The 24,205-nt window shown below is 42.3% G+C and overlaps 1 protein-coding gene across 5 annotated transcripts in view; it reads right to left on the bottom strand.

Annotated features, from left to right (window-relative positions):
* Positions 1-13,289: 13,289 nt before the first annotated feature.
* Positions 13,290-24,205, bottom strand: part of eml2 (EMAP like 2) — a 36,543-nt gene continuing 25,627 nt past the window's right edge. For all 5 annotated transcript variants that reach the window (XM_048264993.1, XM_048264994.1, XM_048264996.1 and 2 more), the window contains 12 exons: positions 22,561-22,695; positions 21,610-21,709; positions 20,883-21,037; positions 18,980-19,105; positions 17,921-18,052; positions 17,154-17,221; positions 16,701-16,789; positions 16,045-16,142; positions 15,707-15,794; positions 15,341-15,436; positions 14,525-14,655; positions 13,290-13,890 (listed from right to left, as the gene is read on the bottom strand). In XM_048264993.1, the coding sequence (XP_048120950.1) occupies positions 13,765-13,890; positions 14,525-14,655; positions 15,341-15,436; positions 15,707-15,794; positions 16,045-16,142; positions 16,701-16,789; positions 17,154-17,221; positions 17,921-18,052; positions 18,980-19,105; positions 20,883-21,037; positions 21,610-21,709; positions 22,561-22,695 (1,344 nt within the window). In that variant the 3' untranslated portion in view covers positions 13,290-13,764. The remainder of the gene's footprint in view (positions 13,891-14,524; positions 14,656-15,340; positions 15,437-15,706; positions 15,795-16,044; positions 16,143-16,700; positions 16,790-17,153; positions 17,222-17,920; positions 18,053-18,979; positions 19,106-20,882; positions 21,038-21,609; positions 21,710-22,560; positions 22,696-24,205) is intronic.

The following is a 24,205-nucleotide window of genomic DNA, read 5'->3' as shown; positions in this document are numbered from 1 at the left end:
ATAATGAATAAAATCACTTGAATTAAGAGATTAAGACACAGTCACTCCAGACAATTTCTAAGTGAAAGAGAATGTGCACTTCTGCATGAAGACACAATTTCTTCATCCCTGGCTACCCTTAACGTATGGCACTGCTCCGCATAGAGTGATAACACTGAAAACATATGTACGTGCCGTACATACACACACACACAACACACATACACACACACGCACACACACACAGAAAAACACACACTCTGTCACACACACACACACAGACACACACACACACACGCACACACACACACACACAGAAAAACACACACTCTGTCACACACACATGCACACACATACACACACACAGAAAAACACACACTCTGTCACACACATACACACAACACACACACACACACGTACGCATACACACACACATTCTTTCACACACATACACACACACACACAAACACACATACTCTCTCTCACACACACGCACACACACACACAGAAAAACACACACTCTCTGTCACACACACACACACAACAACACACACACACTCTCTTTCTCTCTCATACACACACACACACACACACACACACACACGCACACACACACACACATTCTTTCACACACACACACACACACACACACACACACAAAACACACTCTCTGTCACACATACACACACACACAACAACACACACACTCTCTTTCTCTCTCACACACACACGCACACACACACGTACACACATTCTTTCACACACACACACACACACACACAAACACACATCTCTCACACACACATAGACACACATACTCATACTCTCTCTCACACATACACACTCACACACACCGAGAGGAGTGCGGAGAAGCGGCCAGCTGTGTCTCAGCTCCCCAGGGGACGGTGAGGAGTCAAGGCTGCGAAGACGCAGTTGAATGTGCTCTGCCAAGGAGGATGGCCTTGGCCCTGGCCAAAGCAAACAGGGTGTGCAAAACCAGGACAGCAAATAGTGCAGCCTCAGCTCCGCTAATAGGGTGGCTTAGGGTCCCGGTCAGCGCCCTTAAGAGATGCTGCCTGGCCCAGACTCATAGGGATACAGCTCTCGGACCGGACTGTGCGCCTGCCTGTGCTCTCTCTCTCTCTGTCTCTCTCTTTCTTTCTCTTTCTTTCTCTCTCTCTCTATCTCTCTCTGTCCCTCTCAAATTCAAATTCAAATTCAAAAGTTGCTTTATTGGCATGACAAATGAAAACTTGTATTGCCAAAGCAATTGGTACATGTTAAAGGTAAGACATACGGTAACAACAATAATTACAGAGACAGAACATAGCAAGTATGGTAGTTTATTTAGGTGTGTTAAAGAATTAAATCCAGGGTGTTTCTCATCAAGTTTTGGAAAGTAGAGATCACAAACTGACTGAAATGAGTTGCACTCGGTCAGAAAGTGTAGCTCTGTCTCAACAACACTGTCTTTGCACTGCTGGCATAGGCCCTCTCTCTCTGTCTTTCTTTCTCTGTCTCTCTCTCTCAATTCAAAGGTGCTTTATAGGCATGGCAAAAAAGTTATTTGCATTGCCAAAGCAATTATACAGAAGAACTGTCTCTCTCTCTCTCTCTCTCTGTGTCTTTATCTTGGTCTGTCTCTCTCTCAATTCAAAGGTGTTTTATAAGCATGACAAAAGGGTATTTGCATGGCCAAAGCAATTATACAGAAGAACTGTCTCTTTCTCGCCCGCTCTGTCTTTCACAGAGCAACACGTGCTACATGGCATACAGACACTTGTGTCCACCATAAACCCATAATGCACATAGAGACGGTCATTGTGTCCATTTTAGTTATACCCACTCTCTGCTTTTCACGTTCACTTCAAGTACAAATGCACACTCTCACACATACAAACAGACAGATACACAGACTCTCTCTCTCTCTCACACACACACACACACACACACAAAGAGATACCCACAAAGAGATGCACACTCCTGCATGAAGGCACACAAATGCAAACACGCGCAGACACACATACACACACACACACACACAAACACACGTGTATTGACAGAGCATCTAGTGGCGTATTTACATTCAACAGAAGACCCGTGTGAACTCCCCCTCAGTGTTGACGTTTCCGTGTGCTCTCTGTGGACCTCTTTGCTTATTTTCTGTTCTGCTGCATTGTCTCCAAGGGACTGTCTCTCTCTCTCTCTCTCTCTCTCTTCCTCTCATCTCTCTCTCGCTCTCACTCGTGGCCCCAGCCAAGTTCGGACTCTCCAGTGTCGAAAATCAGAACTTAGGGGCCTTTGAAACTACTAAAAACGCCCACTGGAGGATGGCCTGCAATGTCTCCTGTTGACCATGTCTCAGTGCGTGAGCCAACAAACCCATTTCAACTTCCACTGGACTATTCTACACTGCAGTTCATTCACACAACACAAAGGACACTACATACCAGAACAATAGCCTAGTGGTTCCCATGCACTTCAACAGAGTGGGAAGGATATGTACAAGACAAAATTAATTGAATCAAAAGGATTACAAAAAGGAAGTACAGAGCAGTACTAGTAATAATGACAGCCATAGTACATGGCCATGTGCTTGTATATTTCATACAGGGGCATAGCACAAGACCCTGGGCCCTATGCATAAGGAGTCCTGATGGCCCCCTATGATAAATATAATCAAATATATTCCAGACTTTTCAAGGGCCTCCCTCCCCTATAGCTTGGAGCCCTAGTAATCAGTGCCCCAGTCTGACACCCCTGATTTCATAATATCTAACCGTCTTTGTTACATAATGACAGCCATGGTGACCCATGGCAACCATGAATATCCCTTTAGTATTTGATGGCCATACCATAGGATATAGCATAGAAGTGCATTGATCTTCACCATATAAATCATCTGTACATGACTTGTTCAAGTTATGGCAATCATGGCATGAAAAGCCCTTTAGTTATATGTCTTTGAAAACCAGAGCATATTGTGCCATAGGTTTTCATGATACTAGACCACCATGCTCTACCATTAGGATCAGGATGTCCTCCCTCTGCATCCAAGGGACATCTAACTCTATGTAAGGAGAGAGTTTGCAATGAGGTTAAGTCAAGCATTAACCATCAATAGATCTCTCACTTAAAATATCATCTTTTGACAATTAATTTAGTCTCACGATGTAAACAATGAGGAAGAGGGCATTTATTCTAAGAAAAATACCTCAAAGAAATATATGTTTTAAGCAAAAGACAAGTGCCCTGTATGTAATGCTTTGTAAAGCCTCTCTTTGCCTCACCTTATTGGTTTTCTATGGAGTTTCAGATCAGGGGACTGAGATGCTTGTGGCAGGTGCTTGATTTAGGTGTCAAGCCATTTTTGTGTTGATCTGGACATGTTTTGACTCATTCACCTGTTGATCCAATCATGACCCACGTGTAGTGTCTTGGCAGAGACAGATTTTGATTTAAAAACAAACTCAAGATAATTTTCTTTAGTAACTGGAAAAAGTCCCATGTTTGTTCTCAAGTGGTCTTGAATGATGTGAGGCAGTTTTTATTCCAGAGGCCATGAGTCATATGAACTTGCCTTTGGCTTCAGGCTCAACATACCCCCCTGTTCTGTTGTGGGTACAACTGTGCTTAAAGGTAAACTATGCAGTATTGGCCATGTCCTTACTGTTTTCTCGGTTTTTGCTTCTTTTTCGCTGGCTCTGTCATGACTAATGTCTGAGAAACTCCATCGCTACCTTTTTCTAGCCGGTGCCTGGCGTGTATGTGTATTTGAATGCAGTAAAGCAATTCGTTACACTCGTTATACTTCCTGACACTGAGGCTGTCGGCCCGCCGGCCCACAGTTGCAAGGGTGGTTTTTCCGCTCACAGGCGCTAGGGGGAAGCGAGACGGCCACCATTCAACCCGAAAAAAGTCATATAACCATTCCAATGACTCTGAAGCTGTTACAGTTTTTTTCAGTCGCTAACAAGCGTTTGTCTAACCAGTTGTCACATTTTCAAAACTCTAAACACAATTAGCACAGCATCGGAGCTGCACTAAATACAACAGGAAAGCCCTGCAGCGCATAGTGAACACAGCTGGAAGGATTATTGGTGCTTCACTCCCCTCCCTGAAGGACATTTACACCTCCCACCTCACCCAAGGCTTACCAAAAATTGTGAGTGATGCAAGTCACCCCCGCTCACAATCTGTTTGATCTACTGCCCTCTGGGAAGAGGTACAGAAGCCTGCGCTCCCGCACCACCAGACTCACCAACAGCTTCATACACCAGGCTGTTAGGATCCTGAACTCTCTCCCCCCCCCCCTCCCCTCAGCTACATAACATCCTGGACTTTTAGACCCACAATGGCTGCCTTGCACTACTCCACTTGCACTACTCCACTTGTACACTTGCAACTTGTTGTTGTTGTCCTGTTGTCCTGAACACTTCTGAACACACTTCTGCTGCTCTTACATAACTTGCACCACTATGCCACTTGCATACTTAGGTCAAACAAAACTACCTCAGCCATTTATTGGCCTGACTTTTGCACTATTATATTGACTGTCTACTGTATGCACAATTGCACAATTTCTACCAAATTTTGCTGCTCTTATTTCTTCATTGTATGTGCCTTCTTATTTTTACTTTTTATATTGTTTACTTGAATGTTATGTTTGTCTGTGGACCTATTTGGTAAAATATGTCTTGTCTCCACCGTGGGATAGTAGGAAACGCAATTTCGATCTCTTTGTATGTCTTGACATGTGAAGAAATTGACAATAAAGCAGACTTTGACTTTGACTTTGACTTTGACTTTGATACCATTCACACATTTTATGTCGTTTTCACACAATATGCAGTCAGTAAACACATTTCCACAATGCTTTCATTTTCTTAACAGACAAGCTATACCTCCCAACAAAACAATGGATTGTTTTTGTAGTATTTACGAATGTTAACACACAACATCCCACAATAGCAAACACAATATTCCAAACCTTAGATACAGTATAAAAACCTCTGCTTCTGCTCTGCTTCTGCTACCAAATGGTTTTATCCCAGGTACATCGCCTTGGATAATATCAGATGTGATGTTGATGAAAACATGTGGCCTAACCCTGAAGACCCTGAAGATCGCAGAGATTAGATGCAGTAATTTTGTGCTGTTTTTAGTTCCCCCCCCCTTTTTATCTGGGCTTTTTGCTGTTGTTTTTTGTTCAGAATGCTATTGTGTGTTTCATGGATATTTTGTTCACTGTAAGCAATACTGTAAAACTTTTCCTGTTCTATCATACTGTAAACAGTATTTCTACTGTACCTCCTGTAGTAAACAGTAAAGGGAAAAAAACTGATTTGCTTTTTACTAGAATGCTTTTGAATGTGAACATTGCATGTGGACATAAAGTTCCCAAAAAATAAATTTAGTGTAAAAACAGTGGATAGCATGTGCATGCAAATACCTGTAAGACATAAAAGTCTATGCAGTTTTTGTAATGTCAACAATAGCCAGTATTTTGAAACCTGGTGTACTTTGATTGACTGCATGTACCTTGTGAAGTGAAAACAAGTGTTATTCTTTGACAGAATAATTTCATTTTGAGTCAGATTTTCAGTGTTTTGGTAAAGTTAGTGTGTGCAGAGAAAGATGTGTTCTGTTTTGAAATGAAGAGTTAGTATATATTTAACAAAATGTGTTTTTGAGAAGAAAATTATCCATTTGGACAATTGTGTTTTGTAGGTGTGAGTCTGTGTTAAGAGTTTAGAAAAATTATCTGAAGTATGGGTAAGTGCTTGTTAGCAATTGAAAAAAACTGTAAATGAAGGCATATTAAGCTAAAAAACCTGCATAGTGTGCCTTTAACTGTAAATGGGTGTATTACATTGTCAGTAAGATCATGTTTTGGACATTTCATTTCACAGAGGAATTGTGGGCATGAACCCTGAAGGCTCAAAGAGAACAAAGAGAGGAAGAGGGATGATGTCTGCACCCTTCTGCACAAAATTATGGACTTTCACTGGTTTTCAATCTAATGTCATTAATCACAGACGAAAAGACACATCTAGCTATTCCAAATATTTTGCAAGAATGCAGAAGAGTTTAAGATAAGTTAAGTTAACTTATGTTTAAGATAAGTTAAGTTAACTTATGAACCGATATACTGTTAACATAATTAAAAGGTGTCAGTAATTTGACAGTAATTTGATTTTTTTTTGTAATTTGTGTAAAAACACTGTTTATGCACCACTTCATAAATAAATAAGTAAACACTATTTTGGACTGGTTCCTAATTTTATGTATTACAGCACAACATTAATGTATCACTGTATCACAATATTAAATATAAAATTTACAATACTTAACTGGCCATTTTAGTTACCAGCAATACTGTAAATGCACAACATGGTGCTGTAATTTATCATTAAAACCTGACTGTATAAATAATGTAGGCTATTTCTACAGTAAAAAAATCCCAGTATCTCCTTTCAACCAACATTGCAAACATTGCATCAAACTGACTTTTTAGTGTGGAAGCGCATTTTTAATGTGGGGTGAGACCCTTTCAGGCTTGCTTAAGACTAGGCTTGATACACTGCAGACTCCTCTCGGAACCAGTGATTCTCTTTATTACTCAGAGCCCAGTAAAGGAAGTGGCAGAAAGGTTTGCATACCAACTTTCCCATGTGGATTGTGTTCCATTGAAGACACTTGGATGTTTTTCCATTGGGGGTTAAAACGCAAACACAATTAGAGGAACCATTCAAAACAAATTTCCATTGAACCTGAACTGAAATTTAGTCACACTCAGATAAGAAGAAACCACGGAAACTGCAATGACCAACACAATAAATATCTGATTCACCCAGCAACCCACACAGAGACATCCTCTGAAATCCCGGAATTTCCAACGGCATTAACAGAAAATGGCAATCATTTGCAATGATTTTCTTGAGACAGCTGCCTTTAACGCACTTAGCAGATGTGGCTAGACTGAGTCATTCATTGGGCATTTAAAGAGATTGTCTTCAACTGGTCTCATTTTCCTTCCGACCGGACATTGTGCACCAAAGGTCATTATGATGTGTATTTAAAAAAAATTCCATTATAGTTCCATTATATCAGACTGCACTCTGATTCTTGTTAACAACAAATCAAACATCTGTATACACAACATGCATGAATCAGTAATCACAAGGATTAGAAAAGAGCATCTCGATCTCATGATAGCAACACTGGGAACTATTTTCAGACTCCGCCATTGACTGAAATCAGAGCCTGTTGACAAAATCCTGTTTTGAAGGCTGACTCAGTGACACAGCAGCTGCTCTGGAACCCCAACCAATCTCCCCTAATTCCTTTTAAGAAATGTCTTTCTTTATTTCTACGAAACCAATATCACAACCTCATTCCTCCCCTGGTGCCAAGGCCAACATAAAGATTAGTGTTCCAACACATAAGGGCACTACCATGCCTGCATCCATTCCACTGTTGCCAAGCAACCAGCTACTCAAAGATATGTAGCCTACTCTCTTTGAAGATTAAATCCTGTAAACCAACACTTGTGCTTGAAGTGGTGTTGCCTGTGTGTTTGGTACATAATAAGTAAGAGGGGAAAATGTGGGGGAGGTTCTGTGTTGTGTGTGACTAAATGAACCCTTGAATTAGATATGTTTTATTAGGCCTATTTGCGGAGTAGGCTAAAATATGAGCATAAGGAACCATGATCAAGAATACAGTGGACTATTACAAAAGTGAAATATTACAAAAAGACAGTGGAATATTATTGTATTCTTGAGGCAAATCTATGCAGCCAAAAATGTAGCGACCCAATGTTTCTGAGAACCAGACCCGGCGGCAGACACAAAATCACGGACGGACATTAGCCTACACCTTTCCAGGGGGGGCACGGGAACTTAAATTGATCACGGTAGTTTAAGCTTACACTTGACAAAACATTCTAATATGAAAATGTAATTGTTGTAAAATGGTGCAGCTCCTTTAAGAGAGCCCCGTGCAGGGATGGAGAGGGAGAAAGCGAGAGGGGATATGTGTGTTATGAACTGAGATGCGTGTGGAAAAAGTAGACGTGCTGTTGAGACTGGGGCTAGTCATATTCAAAATAATGCAAAAATAAATCCGCAGATAAAACCAAAATCCTCATTCATTTGCTAACCACTTTCAGATAGAGTGTTAGGGAGTTAGCCCCGAAGTTACGGATAACTTCGGCCCTGTTCTCTGACTAGGTCAGAAGAAAGAAACAAAGGTTAACGCTATCAAACAAACCCAGAAACTACTAGGCCTACTTCTACTAACTAACTACGATATGAGATATAGCCTACCTGCGAGCCTATAAGCTATTTGTCATCGGATGACAGGGGTTAGTGCAGAAGTGAAGTAGACTGCGCCACGTAACCTCCTCTCCATTTAGGTGATGGGCTTACCTAATGTTCCTGATTGATTAGCTATGGAATAATACAGATTTTACAAGTTTTATTTGCTACTTGCTAGATTGACAAACGTATAATAGCCTATAGGCCTACATTTAATAAAATCAATCTATGGGATTGGGGTTGGTTGGAGCAGCCAAGCTCGTCCAGGGCGGGCACAGATTACTTCTAGGACGGGCCTGGCCCCCCAAAGCCCCCCCATGCCGCCGGGACTGCTGAGAACCACAAAATAGATCTCTGTTTCTCAGAAGCCTACTATACCATTTCAATACACAATCACGGGAAACATGACAAAGTAAATCAGTATCCTCTGGTGTGGCTGCGTTGCCACTTAGCTGATGACCTTCCTCTTGATTGAAACAAGGTCTGTTCTGTTGCTCTGGCCCACAGCTATTCAGCTACACGAGTCCAGTTCCCACTCACAACAGACTTACCAGAGGCGAACATGTTGGGTCTGCTCTGACCCACAACTATTCAGCTACACGAGTCCAGTTCTCACTCACTAGACCTAGCGGAGTCCCAGTATTCAGGCTCCTGACAGACGTTCTGAGGAATGAGAGGCTGGTTGGCGCGGCATCCCAATTGGCACAGCTGTGCACTGAACTCTAGTAAACCTGCGACCCTGAGTGCGCCAACCCGGTCCACATGCGCTGCTGGTTCCTGAACGGGCGTCCATCCATATGGGCCAAGTGGCTCCAGCCTCTGGCTCTCCTCAGAGACAACCATGTGTAATCTCAGGTGCTTCCTACAGCTCTGAGAACAGCTATGACATTTACAGAAAGGAACAACCAAAACAAAAAGCTGTAAAAGACATAATTTCCAGGCACCAGTATTTTATTTATTGTGTATACCGTTACAAGCTATATACATGTATTCTTTAAGACAATGGCTCTCACAGTTTTTTACAATTGTTTACACACGTTTTCAAAACTCTGTGTCTATTTTTCAAAACTCCACACACAAAACCCACAATTGCTCACACAAAATGCAAAATGCCTCAAATCTCCAGCAAAATGACACACAGCATTCAAAATGTCAAAAACACATCTTTAAAGCAAACATTCGCCTCACATTACAAACACTTTTGTCATAATATGACATTTTGGATACATCATGTACACACTGTTGTTAAAAACCTAAAGCTCTTCTGTCTTAGGCTTTCTATATGTATTTCCATACAAGAGTGATAGTTACAGTATCAACTAAGAGAAGTTGAAATACAGTAAAAATGCAAGCAGTATTGAAACCAAAAATAGTGATTTTTCCCAAATAATTTGCTGTTGCGAATACAGTATTTTACAGAGGTGGAAAGTAACGAAATACATTTACTCACGTTACTGTATTGAGTAGTTTATAAAATCGGTATTTTAAATTTTACTTTATTACATTTTGAGTGAAGTATTGTACTTCGCTACATAAAAAATCCCATCCGTTACTTGAGTAAAAAAAAAAAAAAGTTAAGACTAACGAAAACAGAAAGGGAGAGGAATAAGAAACTGCGCCCTAAACCACTAGCCTAGTGATAATGATTAGCATGTGGCCTACAACAGGGCATGAATCAAGCTGGCGCCATGCAGTCTTTCTGAAAGGGATGGAGATGGAGATGGATCACGAGATGCATCAGATTACATGTGTAGCCTAACCTATGAAAGTGTATTTTCCGCTATTTCAATGGGTTGTCTCAGTTCGTTTTAGCATGATAGCTGAGATATTCAAGCAAACACCATGGGATTTCGTGTTTTGACGCTTGTGCTCACCTTTCTTTGGAAAGAAGTTTATTAGCAGTTGTTTCCCCTCATTTTGATGTCTCTCTTTTTAGTAACCTGACTTGGCTTTCTTGGAGAAAACATTGCACCAGCAGCACAACAATTAGCGGTCCACTACTAGCGATGCTCAACTAAATAAACAAAAGATAGACTACCTTATGAATCATGCAGGCGGACTAAACCATTTAGCACTTTAGCAAGGGAAAGTGACCTTAGACAGTTTTCACTATGTTTTGTATACAAAAATCCAGTCAGTCAAACTTTAAATTTCGTCTGACATTCATTTTGACATTTAATTTGGAAGTTAAAATATTCAGGTAAAATAAATATATGGTGGACATATATATAAAAAAAATTTCAGTAATTAGCTTAAATTTCCAGTGAGTCTATTCGAAATTTTCACCACACATTATATTAACACAGTATCAGGTGTGATTTTGGCCCATAAAAATTCCAAACATAAGAGTTATGTGTATTAAAGTGGAATGACACAGGAAAAGTATTGAACGTGCCTACTGAAATTTCTTCAATACTTTGTGGAAAAGCCTTTGTTTGTAAAGACAGCTTCAAGACATTTCCTGTATGACAAAACTGCCTGCCTCAGCTGCCTGTGAGGGGCTTTTCAGTTGGATTACTGTTCACTGCAAAGCGACGCAAGGATGAGTGCAACTAACTTTGAAAAATCAACTACTGCTCAAACTTAAAAGGAGAACTCCGCTCAAACTTAAAGGAGATTTTTTCACATAGATCTCCATTTCTCAACGCCACCGAGTACTGTCGGTATGAACAAAACTGAAACAATCGGTTTTACCTAGCTCGAAGTTGCTGCAGCTACAGCGCTACACACTGGGAGCATGAACATGGCTGCCTTAGCTGCTGGCTGCAGCAACTCGAGCTAGGACCAAAGTCCTTTTCAGGCAAGTACCTCCACTTTCGCGGCCATATTGCATTGCTTTTTGGGCACTTATCGTGCATCTATTTCGCAGAAATGTGTGTGTGCGAAGGCTTCACGACACCAATCTTGCTCCAGCAGCGAGATCACAACAGATGATTGGCACGATGTCTTCACAGCACACCACATGATTGGCTCAATGTATTCACATGTCAACGTTTTGCAGTGGAAGGGTTGTGATATTTGTAGACAACTGACTAACCCCATGCATTACTATGGAGGATTTTTTTGAGTGCTGTATCTCCTCATTAGAAAGTCTCTGGTAAAACTGGTTGTTCTGGTACTTCAAAAAAAAAAAAAAAAAAAAACTAAGTAACTTTTTTACTTAAAGTACATTTTAAATGAACTACTTTTTACTTTTACTTAAGTACATTTTCAGATCGGTATTTTAACTTGTACTTGAGTAATGTTTCATCAAGGTATTGGTACTTTTACTTGAGTACAATATTTTTGTACTTTTTCCACCTCTGGTATTTTACAACAAGAAAAAAAGCAAAGAAGAATACAGTGACCACCAGATGTACATGGAGTTTTGAAAACACTGATTTTGTTTTTTTCCAAAGACAAGTGTGTGTGTGTGTGTGTGGGAGGGGGGGGGGTTGTGTACAGTATGTATTCATAGGCCTATAGACCCTTTCAACTGCAGAAACAAACAATTCTACAGTAAGCGTTCCTAAGGCATTTCTGGAGGCACAGAAAAATTTATTGAGCTTATGGTACTGTAACATGGGGACAAACAAAAAGACAAATTTTACATAAAGTCAACTTTTTGTAGAACATTACTGTATGCTAAAGTCCGATTACTGTAATTTTCAAAGTATCTGCATTGGTTCTGAATATTTCAACCGGAAATCCTCTAGGAGCAGATTGAAAGGGTCCATACCTATATAGAGAGTATATCTATTCATAGACCTATACTAAGGCAATGATTGCATGGTGTTCAGTAAAGTAAAGAGTGTTTACACATGTGAAGAGAAAGAGTGAGGCACTGGTGATTTAGTGTGGCATTTTGATGGGTTGTGTTTGAAGAACGAAATCAAGTTACTTCCTGTTAGATTTTTGTGTGTTAGGTAGAAAATTGTGTGTGGTGTTTTGCAAAATGTGTTTTAGTCAATTGAAAACTGAGTCAAACACTGAGAATTAGTGTATGGTTTTGCAGATTTGGTGTCGGGTTATGATGTTTGGAGGACATGTTTAGAAAATTGTGTGACAAGCAAAGATTTAGTGTGTAAGCAGTTGAAAAAAACTGTAAATGGTCTTGCTTTGGGACCCACAGTTTCCCATGTTTACTAAGTCACGACATATAGTCTATAGGCCTATATATATTTTAGTGTATGGTCGCGATCCATATATTTTTTTGCGAACAAGCCAAATGGATACAGTGAGCTACATGGTAATACACATGAAGACACATGCCTGCCTACTTGTTTGGAACATGCTGATGTTTTGCATTACATTTGTGCAACTCCTGATGTCACCTTTCAAAGTACTCGGCAGGTTTGTCTTTGACAGGGGTGCTTTGTTTCCATGTGGCACTTTCTCTCACGTGCCAGCAATTCAGTGAACACCACACACTGGGGTTTCTGTCCCATTTTGTTTTAATTTAAGTGAAAACATATCCCACTTCAAATATTCAGGGTCTTAGCCTACTTGTTTACCACTAAATGATGTCTAACAGGACCTGTCACATAAACATTGTCCATGTCCATGGCAATGACTGACATAAAAATAAAGTCTATCAAAATAAAGGTCCAATATTAGATCTGAGGTAGCATTTAAAATGGCTATATTTTTTTTAACCACAAGCTCTGCGACCCACATTTGGGTCCCGACCCATCAGTTAAGAAACACTGCTTTAAGAAATTCTATTAATATTATCATTGTAATAATTTATTTGTGAACCTTTCTAAAATTGCAGGGCTAACATATATTGCCTCTGCTATCTCAGGACATATCCGGTAGGCCTCTGCTATCTCAGGATGTGTCCACATTGTTTTTGTTCTCAACATGACAGTTATTGGACTAGAGTATTCTTTAAATAGTTGACTCTGGCATGGTCAGATTTCAGAAGTACATTAAATATTACTCATAATTAACTAAGAACAGGCACTGTGTCAGTGTGCGGTCTTTCAAAAACACTCAGAACAGAACACCTCAGATCATTGTAGAAACTTTATTAACAAAACAAAAAAGGCAAAGCACAGCTTAAGCTCAACTGCTATAGAATGCTAATAAGGTGCCACAACTACATTCTTCACTTCTGAATATTAAAATACCATGGTCACTCTATGATATTACTGCATACTGCACATATATCTCTATCGGCCAATGCAACACAACAGCAATCAGCAGCTAAAACCTTATGTTCTTTAAATAGCCTTTAAATAGTTTGTGGAAAGTTGGGACATGCTTCTCTTCCTGATCCAGTACTCCCTCTGGTGGCTCTTCGGCAGAACACTCAGATAGTTACAGAGGCGGCTGGGAGGACTAACAGGTGAATGGGGGAGGGGTTAGGCACAGCAGTGCTGCCCTCTACTGGGCAGGAGGCTACAGTGAAAATGCAGCAGATTTTTACTTCAGGTTTTCCCTGGGTTTTCCAAGCTAGTTCTAGCGCTAGGATTAGGCTAGGCTAGGCTAACACCCACTGCAGGATACTTGTGTCCTTCCCTCCTGTAGAGATGAGGTGACTGTCATCGTGGAGAAAGGCAACGTTGGTTACGTGGCTGCTGTGGCCACCGTACTGATGGCTGGGAGCCTGAATGGAGGAAATCAGTGCAGAGGTGAGGAGAGGAGGAGGAGGAGGAGGAGGGAAAAGGGGAGTGCAGTGGAGGAGAGAAGGAGGGAAGAGAAGAGAGGAGAGGAAAGGAGAGAACGGAGGAGGACAGAATGACGTCATCAGTAAACGTGTTGGGCTTTGCCCAAATTAAAAACAAATGAAAAACTAGAATTACCGTGTTGCTTAAATGTTTACATGTTATTGGGACATGTAAATAACATTTATTTGAGTCAACTTTGTGACATCTGACCTATAAAATCGAACCAGTTTATCTTTTAGTCCAAGTGAACATTCATACCAGATTTTAAGAACGTGCCTCAAGGCAGTCTTGAGATATCACATTCACAAGAATGGGACATATGAGTGGTCACAGTGACCTTACACTTTGACCTTTCACCTCCAAAACCCAATCAGTTCATCTTTGAGTCCAACATTCGCCCCAAATTTGAAGCATGTGCCTTGAGGCGTTCTTGAGATATGTTCCCGATGTCGGGACAGACAGACGTACGGACGGACAATCGGAAAACATATTCTCCGGTGTGAAGGCATAAATATCATTAACTTAAGCGTGTGCCTTCCCCTGTCACATAAACCAAACGGCGGCCATTCTCACCCTGGGCTGGGAACAGGGGCTGGAGAACAAGTGGACTTTGCCGAAGTCGTCGGCAGATGCCAGTAGAGCACCATCGTGTGACCGGCACACGGCGTTGAGGTCAGTTCCATCAGCACCGTCGGGCCAGATGCCTGCCAGGGACACAAGCACACAGGAACCGAGAGGTGAAGCAGAACACAGAACCGAGAGAACCCAGAGGAGCATTGTGGTCAACGGGAAGCACACCTGACACTTTCAACAGCTTATTTATCCACATATAAGGCCTCGCCTCTCCCTACTATCCCCACAGGGCTGAACACACTCATTTGGAGTCATATCAATGGTCAGATCAGAAAATTTATTCATTCATTTATGATTGTTTGTTACTAAATTCATGCTGAAATGCATCTTAACACTGTATGTTTATGTTGTGTTATTCTGGGGACAACAATTCTAGAAGAGGTAGAAAACACAGATTCAATTTTGTGTTCAGTGATACTGGTCCCAATGATGCTGAATTCTACTTCAGTATTACGGTTCATGTAAAAAGACCTTGACGTCAAACACCAGAGGTGTAAAAGCCTATCTTCAGAAAGTTAAAGTCCTGCCACATTTTTGTTCCAACCATTCACTTAATCAGCTGATTCTAATTAACACAACTCTTAAGCCAGGTATATCAACTAATTAGTGAAATCACCTGTGTTAAGTGCACAGGTAGAACCAATACATGGCAGGACTTTTACTTTCTGAAGCTGGACTTTTACATATCTGGTAAACACACTGTCTGTCAGTCGCACACTGAGGTGTGTTTTCTCCGCGGTCTCGGTGGTGACTCACCAAACACGCTGAAGCCCAGGACACAGGTGGAGGTGGCCCACTCCAGGTTGCGTACAGCATCGGCGCTGGTGATGTGTTTACCACTGGACGCTTCCCCTGGGAACAGAGGGTGGGCAGGACGTGGTATTAGTGTGTGTGTGTGTGTGTGTGTGTGTGTGTTGTGTGTATGTGTGTGTGTGTGTGTGTGTGTGTGTGTGTGTGTGTGTGTGTGTGTGTGTGTGTGTGTGTGTGGTTGTGCTTATGTGTGTGTGTGTGTGTGTGTGTGTGTGTGTGTGTGTGTGTATGTAGTTGTGCTTGTGTGTGTGTGAAAGAGAGAGATATTGAATGTGAGTGTCTGTAAATGTCAACAGAAAAAAAAAAACTCACAGAATAGGATCTCGTAGTCTCCTGAGTTGGTGACAATAAACTGGCTGTTGGCGGACCAATCCAAATGGGTCACAAAGCTGGAGTGTCCCTGTTGAGCAAACACACACACACCACACACAAACCAGGGAATACACACACACACACACACACACACACGCACACCAGGGAATACATACACAGACACAGACACACACACAGACACACACACACACACAGACAAAACCCAGAGAATACACACACATTCAATGTAGTATAGACATATACACACCTTTAATCAGCATTAAAAGAGATACCAGTTAGAGAAGGAGCTTCAGAAGTCTATCTCTATGGTTACTCACAGTGCATTTCCCCACACGGCTGTACTTCCTGCCGTTGTCAGTCACGGAGTAGATGTACACAAAGTTATCATGGGACGCCACAGCCAAGTACGCCCCGTCTAACACAAAGAACACACAGTCATTCAGCAGCAGAGCTAATTTGGCTAACTTATTGCACTAGTCTGTACATAATTTTAACTACAGTATGCCTTCCTTATTGTGACTTAATTGTCTATTGCATCTTTTCTTTACTATGAGGGGTCTAATTTAAAAGGTGATAAAGAGCAAAGATAAATAGATATATAAATCATACTTATTTACTACTAATAATGCTCAGTTGGGTCACATACAGAAAGTCCCCTACACTTGGCTGACTAAAGAAATGGCCTGCTACAAATGTGCTAACAGCTAACGATAGGCAAGAATAGGCAGACATAGACAACACTGTAACAGAACAGAACAGAATACATATGTGATTTTTCTAAGTTAGTACAGCGTGAATCCTATTAGACGGAAGCCAAAATTCATAATCATAAGACAGAAGTGATGCCAAAATGAAGTATGAATGAAAGGAAATAATGAGGTATACTGTGTGTATGCTAAACATTAAGCAGCACACATGAGCTAGTTGTGATTGGCAATGCTAGTGCTGATATTGGCGTGGTCTTGTGCTGTACCTGGTGAGTACTTCACAGTAGAGATGATCTCATTGCCATCAGTGTGCACAGACACCAGGTCTCTGGTCTCAGTGTCCAGCACCACCCATCTGCAGCAGAGGAAGAACACATAACAGGATGACCTCTGACCTTTACTAGGTATGCTGTAAGTCACTGGCACTCTATGTGGGCGTCCGCGAAACAGTTTGCTACGAATTGTGAACTTATGTCGTATCGTGAAAACCCCCCAAATAACTACAGTTCAGTGTTGTCTGCCCGTAACAAGCGTATTATATTCATTACTAGTTATAGACTAGGAACACAATTTAAAGGCTGAAGATAATATCCACACAGCCTGTTGCTGCAAACGCGCTTCCTACTGGAATATGTGTTCCCAAAGTTGATATCATTAAAAGCATTATGTCATAGTTGAACGTAGAGGATTTGACTGAACTGGAAAAGAAAAGGACTAACCGTCCTGTCATGGTGCCAACAGCCAACACAGCACCGCTGGGGTGGAACCCTGCACAACGTGCGGGATCCTGAGGAGAGAACAGAGTTCCGGAAGATCAGTCTGATGCCATGTTAAAGACCAGTATCAGAGATGCTTAAAGGAAATTTCGATATTTAGCACTTTGAGTCCCTTTTCTGGTGGGAGTGTGTAGAGTGGTGGACACCGAAATTTTGACGATTGGTCCTGTCTCGACTTTTCTGACTCGTTTTGAATCGCCTTTGACTAGTCAGAGTGGCTGCCTACAGGCATGCTCAAACATGTCCTAAAACAACCCTTTACGGTTAACGTGAATTTTCCTTTAAACGTTCTAGTTGCTAGAACATCACTTATGTCTAATCTCACACATCACAAGTGACAAAATAAGCATTTGCAACAGGATCCAAAACAACATTAAGACCTTTTATGATTATTTTTAAGAAAAAAAAATACACAAATACCATATATCGAAATATATCGAATATCAAAAATGACACAAACATTTACAAAGCGATTCATTTACAGTAATAGTTGACTACTGAGCGATTCATTGATTAATTACTGCAGCGCTAGTGCATAACTACGGCGGTATTGGCACTGCCGTATTGCGGTATTGGCACTGCACTGATGCTCCGCTAGTGCTGCACAGGCGCTACATTAAGGAACATATATTGCAGTCCTGGAGTGTGGTCAGGGTGTATCAGGGTGTGCTTGATGTATTGGGGTGCAGTGGCTACTGTATATTCAGCACCTCGATGGCTTTGCTCCATAGGGGCTGGTGGGAGGTGGTGTCCCACAGGTGGACCTGCTTGTCCTGGCCGCACGTCACAAACTGTTCCATGCTGGGATGCACATCCAGACCCCACAGCTCATCTGTGTGGCCCTGAGACAGGAGAGGAGCAAGAGGAGGAGGAGGAGAAGGAGGAGGATGAGGAACAGGAGGAGGAGGAGGAGAGAAAGAGGAGGAGGAGGAGGAGTAGGAGGAGAGGAACAGGAGGAGAGGTAGAGGAGGAGGAGCAGGAGGAAGAGAGGAAGAGGAGGAGGAGGAAAGAGGGGAGAGACAATAGACAGGAGAGAAGCGAAGGAAGAGCACGAAGAGGAGGAGGAGGAGGAGGAGGAGAGGTAGAGGAGGAGGAGCAGGAGGAAGAGAGGAAGAAGAGCAGGAGGAGAGGAAGAGGAGGAGGAGGAAAGAGGGGAGAGACAATAGACAGGAGAGAAGCGAAGGAAGAGCACGAAGAGGAGGAGGAGGAGGAGGAGGAGGAGAGGTAGAGGAGGAGGAGGAGGAGGAGGAAGAGAGGAAGAAGAGCAGGAGGAGAGGAAGAGGAGGAGGAGGAAAGAGGGGAGAGACAATAGACAGGAGAGAAGCGAAGGAAGAGCACGAAGAGGAGGAGGAGGAGGAAGAATAAAAGAAAGGAGAGAAAACAGGAGGAGAGAAGTGAAAGAGGAGGAGTAAATTAGGTTAAAGAGGAGGGGGAACCTCAACATGAGAACATGGGAGGAAAGAAAGGGACAAGACTTTAGAACATCAAACATTCCAATAATGCAATCACCATATTCAGCAGTGAGATCAGCTGCCCAGAGAGTTTGGGTCCCGCTATGAAGGAGCTGGTTTAGAGTGCAGGGTTATCATGGCTGGGTTGGTTTAGAGTGCAGGGTTATCATGGCTGGGTTGGTTTAGAGTGCAGGGTTATCATGGCTGGGCTGGTTTAGAGTGGAGGGTTATCATGGGAGTAGCTGGGCTGGGATGGGTTGGTTTAGAGTAGAGGGTTATCATGGCTGGGCTGGGCTGGGCTGGGCTGGGCTGGCGTACCTGTACGATGGGCGAAAGTGCCCCGGAGAAAGAGCCCTGCAGGATGGCGTTACGGGTCGTGCCCACAAACAACTCCTCCTGCTTCCCCTCCGCCAGGGAGCGCACAGGCCCAAACGCCTCGGGAACCTACAGGATAGGAAGGAAGGAAGGAAGGAAGTAGGTTTTATATAGCGCATCTTTTATGCACACACCGCAACCCAAAGTGCTCCAATAGCAGGGATGGGCAAAAATACATCAAAATGTATTTTAAAATAAAACATCAAATACCCTCATTTTAAGTGTATGAACTCAAAATACAGTAGCCATGCCATATCAATATAAAACAGCGTATTTTTGTATACTATAAAAATCACTTTGCAAACCTTCCATATCTGTCTATTTAATCTATTCCTTCATAAGTACACTGACTGATAAGGACACTGTTGATTAAGTGGACAGTGTTTGAGAGCAACAACTTCTCTCTGCCTACGAGACATGCTGACTATGCCTGTTACATCTCATGGCCTAATACTGTATCAGAAATGTACTCAAAAAGTCACAACTGAACTTGTCAAGTGGTACAAATTAACCACCGAACCTATTGAGAGCCACAGAATGTGGGCTTAAAGCAATCCAATACAGTTCTATTACTTTGAAAGAACGACTTCAAACGGATGGTACACTATAATATGGAGAATTAAGTCTCTGACATTGTCAGTGCATGCCCGGAATGCTTGATATTGCTTTAGGTGATACATTGGGCAGCTATTTGAGCAATGTTGATGATTAAAGTTCTCAAGAAAAATAGGTTGCCCAATATGAAAGAGAACGTGCCACAACAACAGTACTCAAGAACGTTGCCCAGCAACACTGCTCAGAAAGGTGCCTTGTGTCTCATCAGCTTTGGAGGACACATACACATCACAGTCAAAGTTGTTCCAAAGTTCTACCAAAAACAGGCAAACTTATAAGTGTGGGTTGGCAAGGGACCGTGTGGTTAAGTGAGGGGTTAGAGTGAGAGAGGGAGTGTATTGTGTGTGTGAGCAACCTACAAGTAAGTCTAGATAACTTGATGAGATATCCCTGGCTGAATTCAAACACTGTGCCTAAGAACATTGAAGCCTGGATGTACAAAGACCTACTGTAATAGCGAGTTTTTCTGAGCACAGAAAGCTAACGCTGTGGCTTCCCATATTGCATGGAATTTACTAAGCTTTCGCTTCAGTGCTCATCACGCCTGTCACCGCTCTCTAAGCGCAATTTACAGTGCCCATACAGTAGCAGAACCGTAAATTTTAACCACAAGTGCAGCTGAATAAAGTTAACCGATGGCAACATTAAAATAAATAAAAAATGTAGCGATCATACAAACATGATAATAAGATGTCAACAAGCAGTGACATACAGAGCAGTAGTTCTACTCCACTTTAAAAAAATACTCAAACTATTTACTGCACGTAGGCATACCCTAGTTCCAGATTGGGAAGTGGATGGCGTGAAAATGAAAGTATGACATTAGAAAGACAAACAAAAGTTAAGGTTGCTTTTGACATATGCAAAAATATTTCACCGCAAAACAGACGATGTGCGCTGTTTTCATACATAAGGCGGAATACCTAATCAATCGCTATTAGCACTTCTCCTCTCATGTGTTTGCACACTACTCCCACTTTCCCCTCGACTTTCCCATAATGCATTTGCATGAGTAAGAGAAGAGCGGTTTGCCATTCTGCGCTCCAGTGGCGGGCAAAATGCGCTCTTATCCATGTGCGGTCAGTTTTGTAAGTAAGATGGCATGTTTTAAGGTGCAAATAGTGTCAGAAACAGGCGGTAATTTGGCGCTAATTCTTAGCACATCAGGCCCTGAGCCCTGTGTAGGATGGGATGAGGGGCGTTTGGACGGCTTCTGAGGGCTCCGCCTCACCTCGGTCTCGGCCTGCTTATGGTACTCGTGGTCCCAGTGGACGACCCGTCGGTCTTTGCCTCCGCCCGACACCAGCGTGCCGTCCTTCAGCACGCACAGGGAGAAGATCCCGCCCTCATGGGCGCCCGACACCGCATGACTGATCCTGTTCCCACCTGCCAGTCAAACACACATGCGCCAATCAAACACCAGATAATCACACATGTGCCAATCAAACACCAGATAATCACACATGTGCCAATCAAACACCAGATAATCACACATGTGCCAATCAAACACCAGATAATCACACATGCGCCAATCAAACATCAGACAATCACACATGCTAATCCAAATGTGCAATGCTGAACACCTAGCTAAGCACAATCCTTAAGGTTTCTGTTAGAAGTCAACCACTCAAAGGGAGAGGATGAGACCCTCTCAGAAACCTGCTTCATTCCTAATGGAAGTGGACATTGTATATTCAGCACATTATATATTTAGCATCTTTACATGGCACTTTGCACTTCCAATGGTTCTTTTTTCTCCCTACAATATGCACTGTGGATAAACGGAACCGTAAGCGGAACCGTAGGCTGTGATAAACAGAACCGTAAGCAGAACCGTAGGCTGTGATAAACAGAACCGTAAGCAGAACCGTAGGCTGTGATAAGCGGAACCGTAAGCAGAACCGTAGGCTGTGATAAGCGGAACCGTAAGCAGAACCGTAGGCTGGTGTGAGCCTGACCTTTGGCCCAGACGTAGATGTTGCCACTCGAGTCTCCGGTGATGGCGTCTCCATTTTCAGCAAAAGCCACACACAGCACGTACTTGGGCTTCTCGTGTTTCTGAAAGGGAAATGTTCACAATTGTCACATTATTAAATGTAGTCGTTTACAGAAGACATTTCATGCCCAGTTTACAGTGCAAAGTAAATATTCATGAAAAAAAACAAAATATGAAATATATTTATGAAATGACATGGAAGCATTTCCTCAGTGTCTCTGCGAACTGGATTGTGGTGTATGTGTACAAACACACGCTGTGGTGTATGAGCATGTGTTCAGCCTTGTCCCCCACAGTGCTGGATAAGGCTCCATTGACCAGCTGATATTTTACTGGCCTCCACTGCAGCCTGCACATGTTTTTGTTTTGCTGGAGCCCAACGCAGCTGATTATCCAAATGACTGCTCCTAGCTTAAAGAGGTGCTAATGCACACAAAAATCAGCTGCTAAGTGTTTGCCATCGCTCTCTCTCTTCTCTCTCTCTGTCTGTCTTTCTCTCTTCTCTTCTCCATCTCTCTCTCGCTTGTTCGCTCACTAATGAAAACCTGCCTGATATCTGATCTCCAGCATGGCGGTTTGCAAGACTCTGGTGGTTTAGCGTGAGAGCTAGCAGCCCCACAGAGTCTGCTGATGTGAGTTTGGCACTTGTGAGTGTGAGGAGAGCAGACAGTCTGGAGACAATCTGCTGCATCTGTGAACGAGACAATGAGAAGAGCAGACAGTCTGGAGAGACAATCTGCTGCATCTGTGAACGAGACAATGAAAGTGGCTGCAGCTACTGTCTTTTGCTGTAAAACTGGTGTCTGGCCTCAACACAGCCTTGCATGTGAAGCTGTAGCGTTCACCACTGCTGTCTGAAGACATGTCAATATACGTCCTGCTACGTGAAGCACGAGACAAGTCACACGCTTACCTCAAACAGGCCTTGCCTCTTGGTCAGAGTGTTGCCCTCCATGGTCCAGAAGTTGATGTGGGATTTCCCGCAGGTGACGATCAAGCTGGCCTCCATGGGGTGGAAGGCGGCTCCCAGCACGGAATCATTAGAGCACTAAGGCATTCAGAAAATAAAAGAGTCTCTTACTGCACAATCAGCCAGCGTTCTGTCTTTCATGTGTAATGAAGACAACAACTCAAATCAGGAGTGCAAGTTAGATACTAGGTGCTACTTAATTGATCAACGCATTACTAGTTGAAGGGGACCTTCATAAACATTTTCATAAACACTGAATAACATATGTACAGTTAAACATGTTATACATATCAGGGTAATACATGATTGTACATGAGGATCTCCATCTATTCATACCCATGTATTGGCCATTCAGACACTCATTGCATGGGTAAACTCATAAGATGGGAAACTCGTAAGATGTGAAAGATTAGAGGATACATTACTATGTCAATACAGTGCACTTTCATTATATGCAATGTTGAGAGTACTGACAAAAGTTATCCATCAGTGTTGTAACATCATTTTCAAATAAATTGTAAATTGACTAGTGTTTTCACTTTTAAACCTACTGTATTTGGCAAGAATGCTTGCTAAAGTCTGGTTTCTAGGATTTGTTATTCTGTGAGGACTCCTGGTGGCCTTTGTGAGTAATTGCACAACTAATGAGGTAAACAACAAATTTCCCACTGATGTAACGTACAGCGAGTCATCGCATCTTAGCCCACAACTCCACTGCTGAGCTAACCTTAATGCACTGGCAAATGCCAAGCTCCATGGCAACAGACACATAAAGCAGAGAACTTAGACAGTCTGCACGGCCTTTCAATTCACCCACTGTCCGTTGGGAGATGAGGGAAAAAGTCACCTTGAGGTTTTATGACTCTACATGCAGCGAGCACAATTCACGCTCCACTGGGTTTTACTGCTCTCAGGAAATGAAGCGAGGGGGCAGGGGACATCCTGAGATTTATTTAAGTCTGCACAATACATAATGATAGCAATCTAACAGCAGAGATGAGTATCTTTCTATAGGATCCATCTATATGCGCACTGTTCTTTTTTTGCCACACTGTGCTCACACTGATGGCGATCGTGCTTGTGGTTTGCCATGAGAAAGCCTACAACCTCAAACTAACACCCAGATCTTAACACGCAGAGGAAGCTGTGGTGTAACTGTGTTTTGTTGTGCTATTATCCACAATAGTGAATTAGTAAACATTGACGACTATACTGAGATTTGCTGTGCTGATCATGCTTTAGACGGCTAAATTTAGTGCGAGAGAGCGCGAGAGAGAGTAGGCTACTGTAAAGTATTGATAGGCTACTGTAGTGTATTGATAAGCCACTGTAGTGTATTGATAGGTTACTGTAGTGCATTGATAGGTTACTGTAACATATTGATCGGCTACTGTATTGACAGGCCAATGTAGCGTATTGATAGGCTATTGATAGGCTACTGTAGCGTACTGATAGGCTATTAATAGGCTACTGTAGCGTATTGATAGGTTACTGTAACATATTGATCGGCTACTGTATTGACAGGCCAATGTAGTGTATTGAGCTATTGATAGGCTACTGTAGTGTATTTATAGGCTATTGATAGGCT

Source organism: Alosa alosa, chromosome 15, assembly GCF_017589495.1.
Source record: "Alosa alosa isolate M-15738 ecotype Scorff River chromosome 15, AALO_Geno_1.1, whole genome shotgun sequence".
NCBI lineage: Eukaryota > Metazoa > Chordata > Actinopteri > Clupeiformes > Clupeidae > Alosa > Alosa alosa.
Note: the sequence above shows the minus strand (reverse complement) of the source record. Positions and strands in the feature narration are given on the sequence as shown.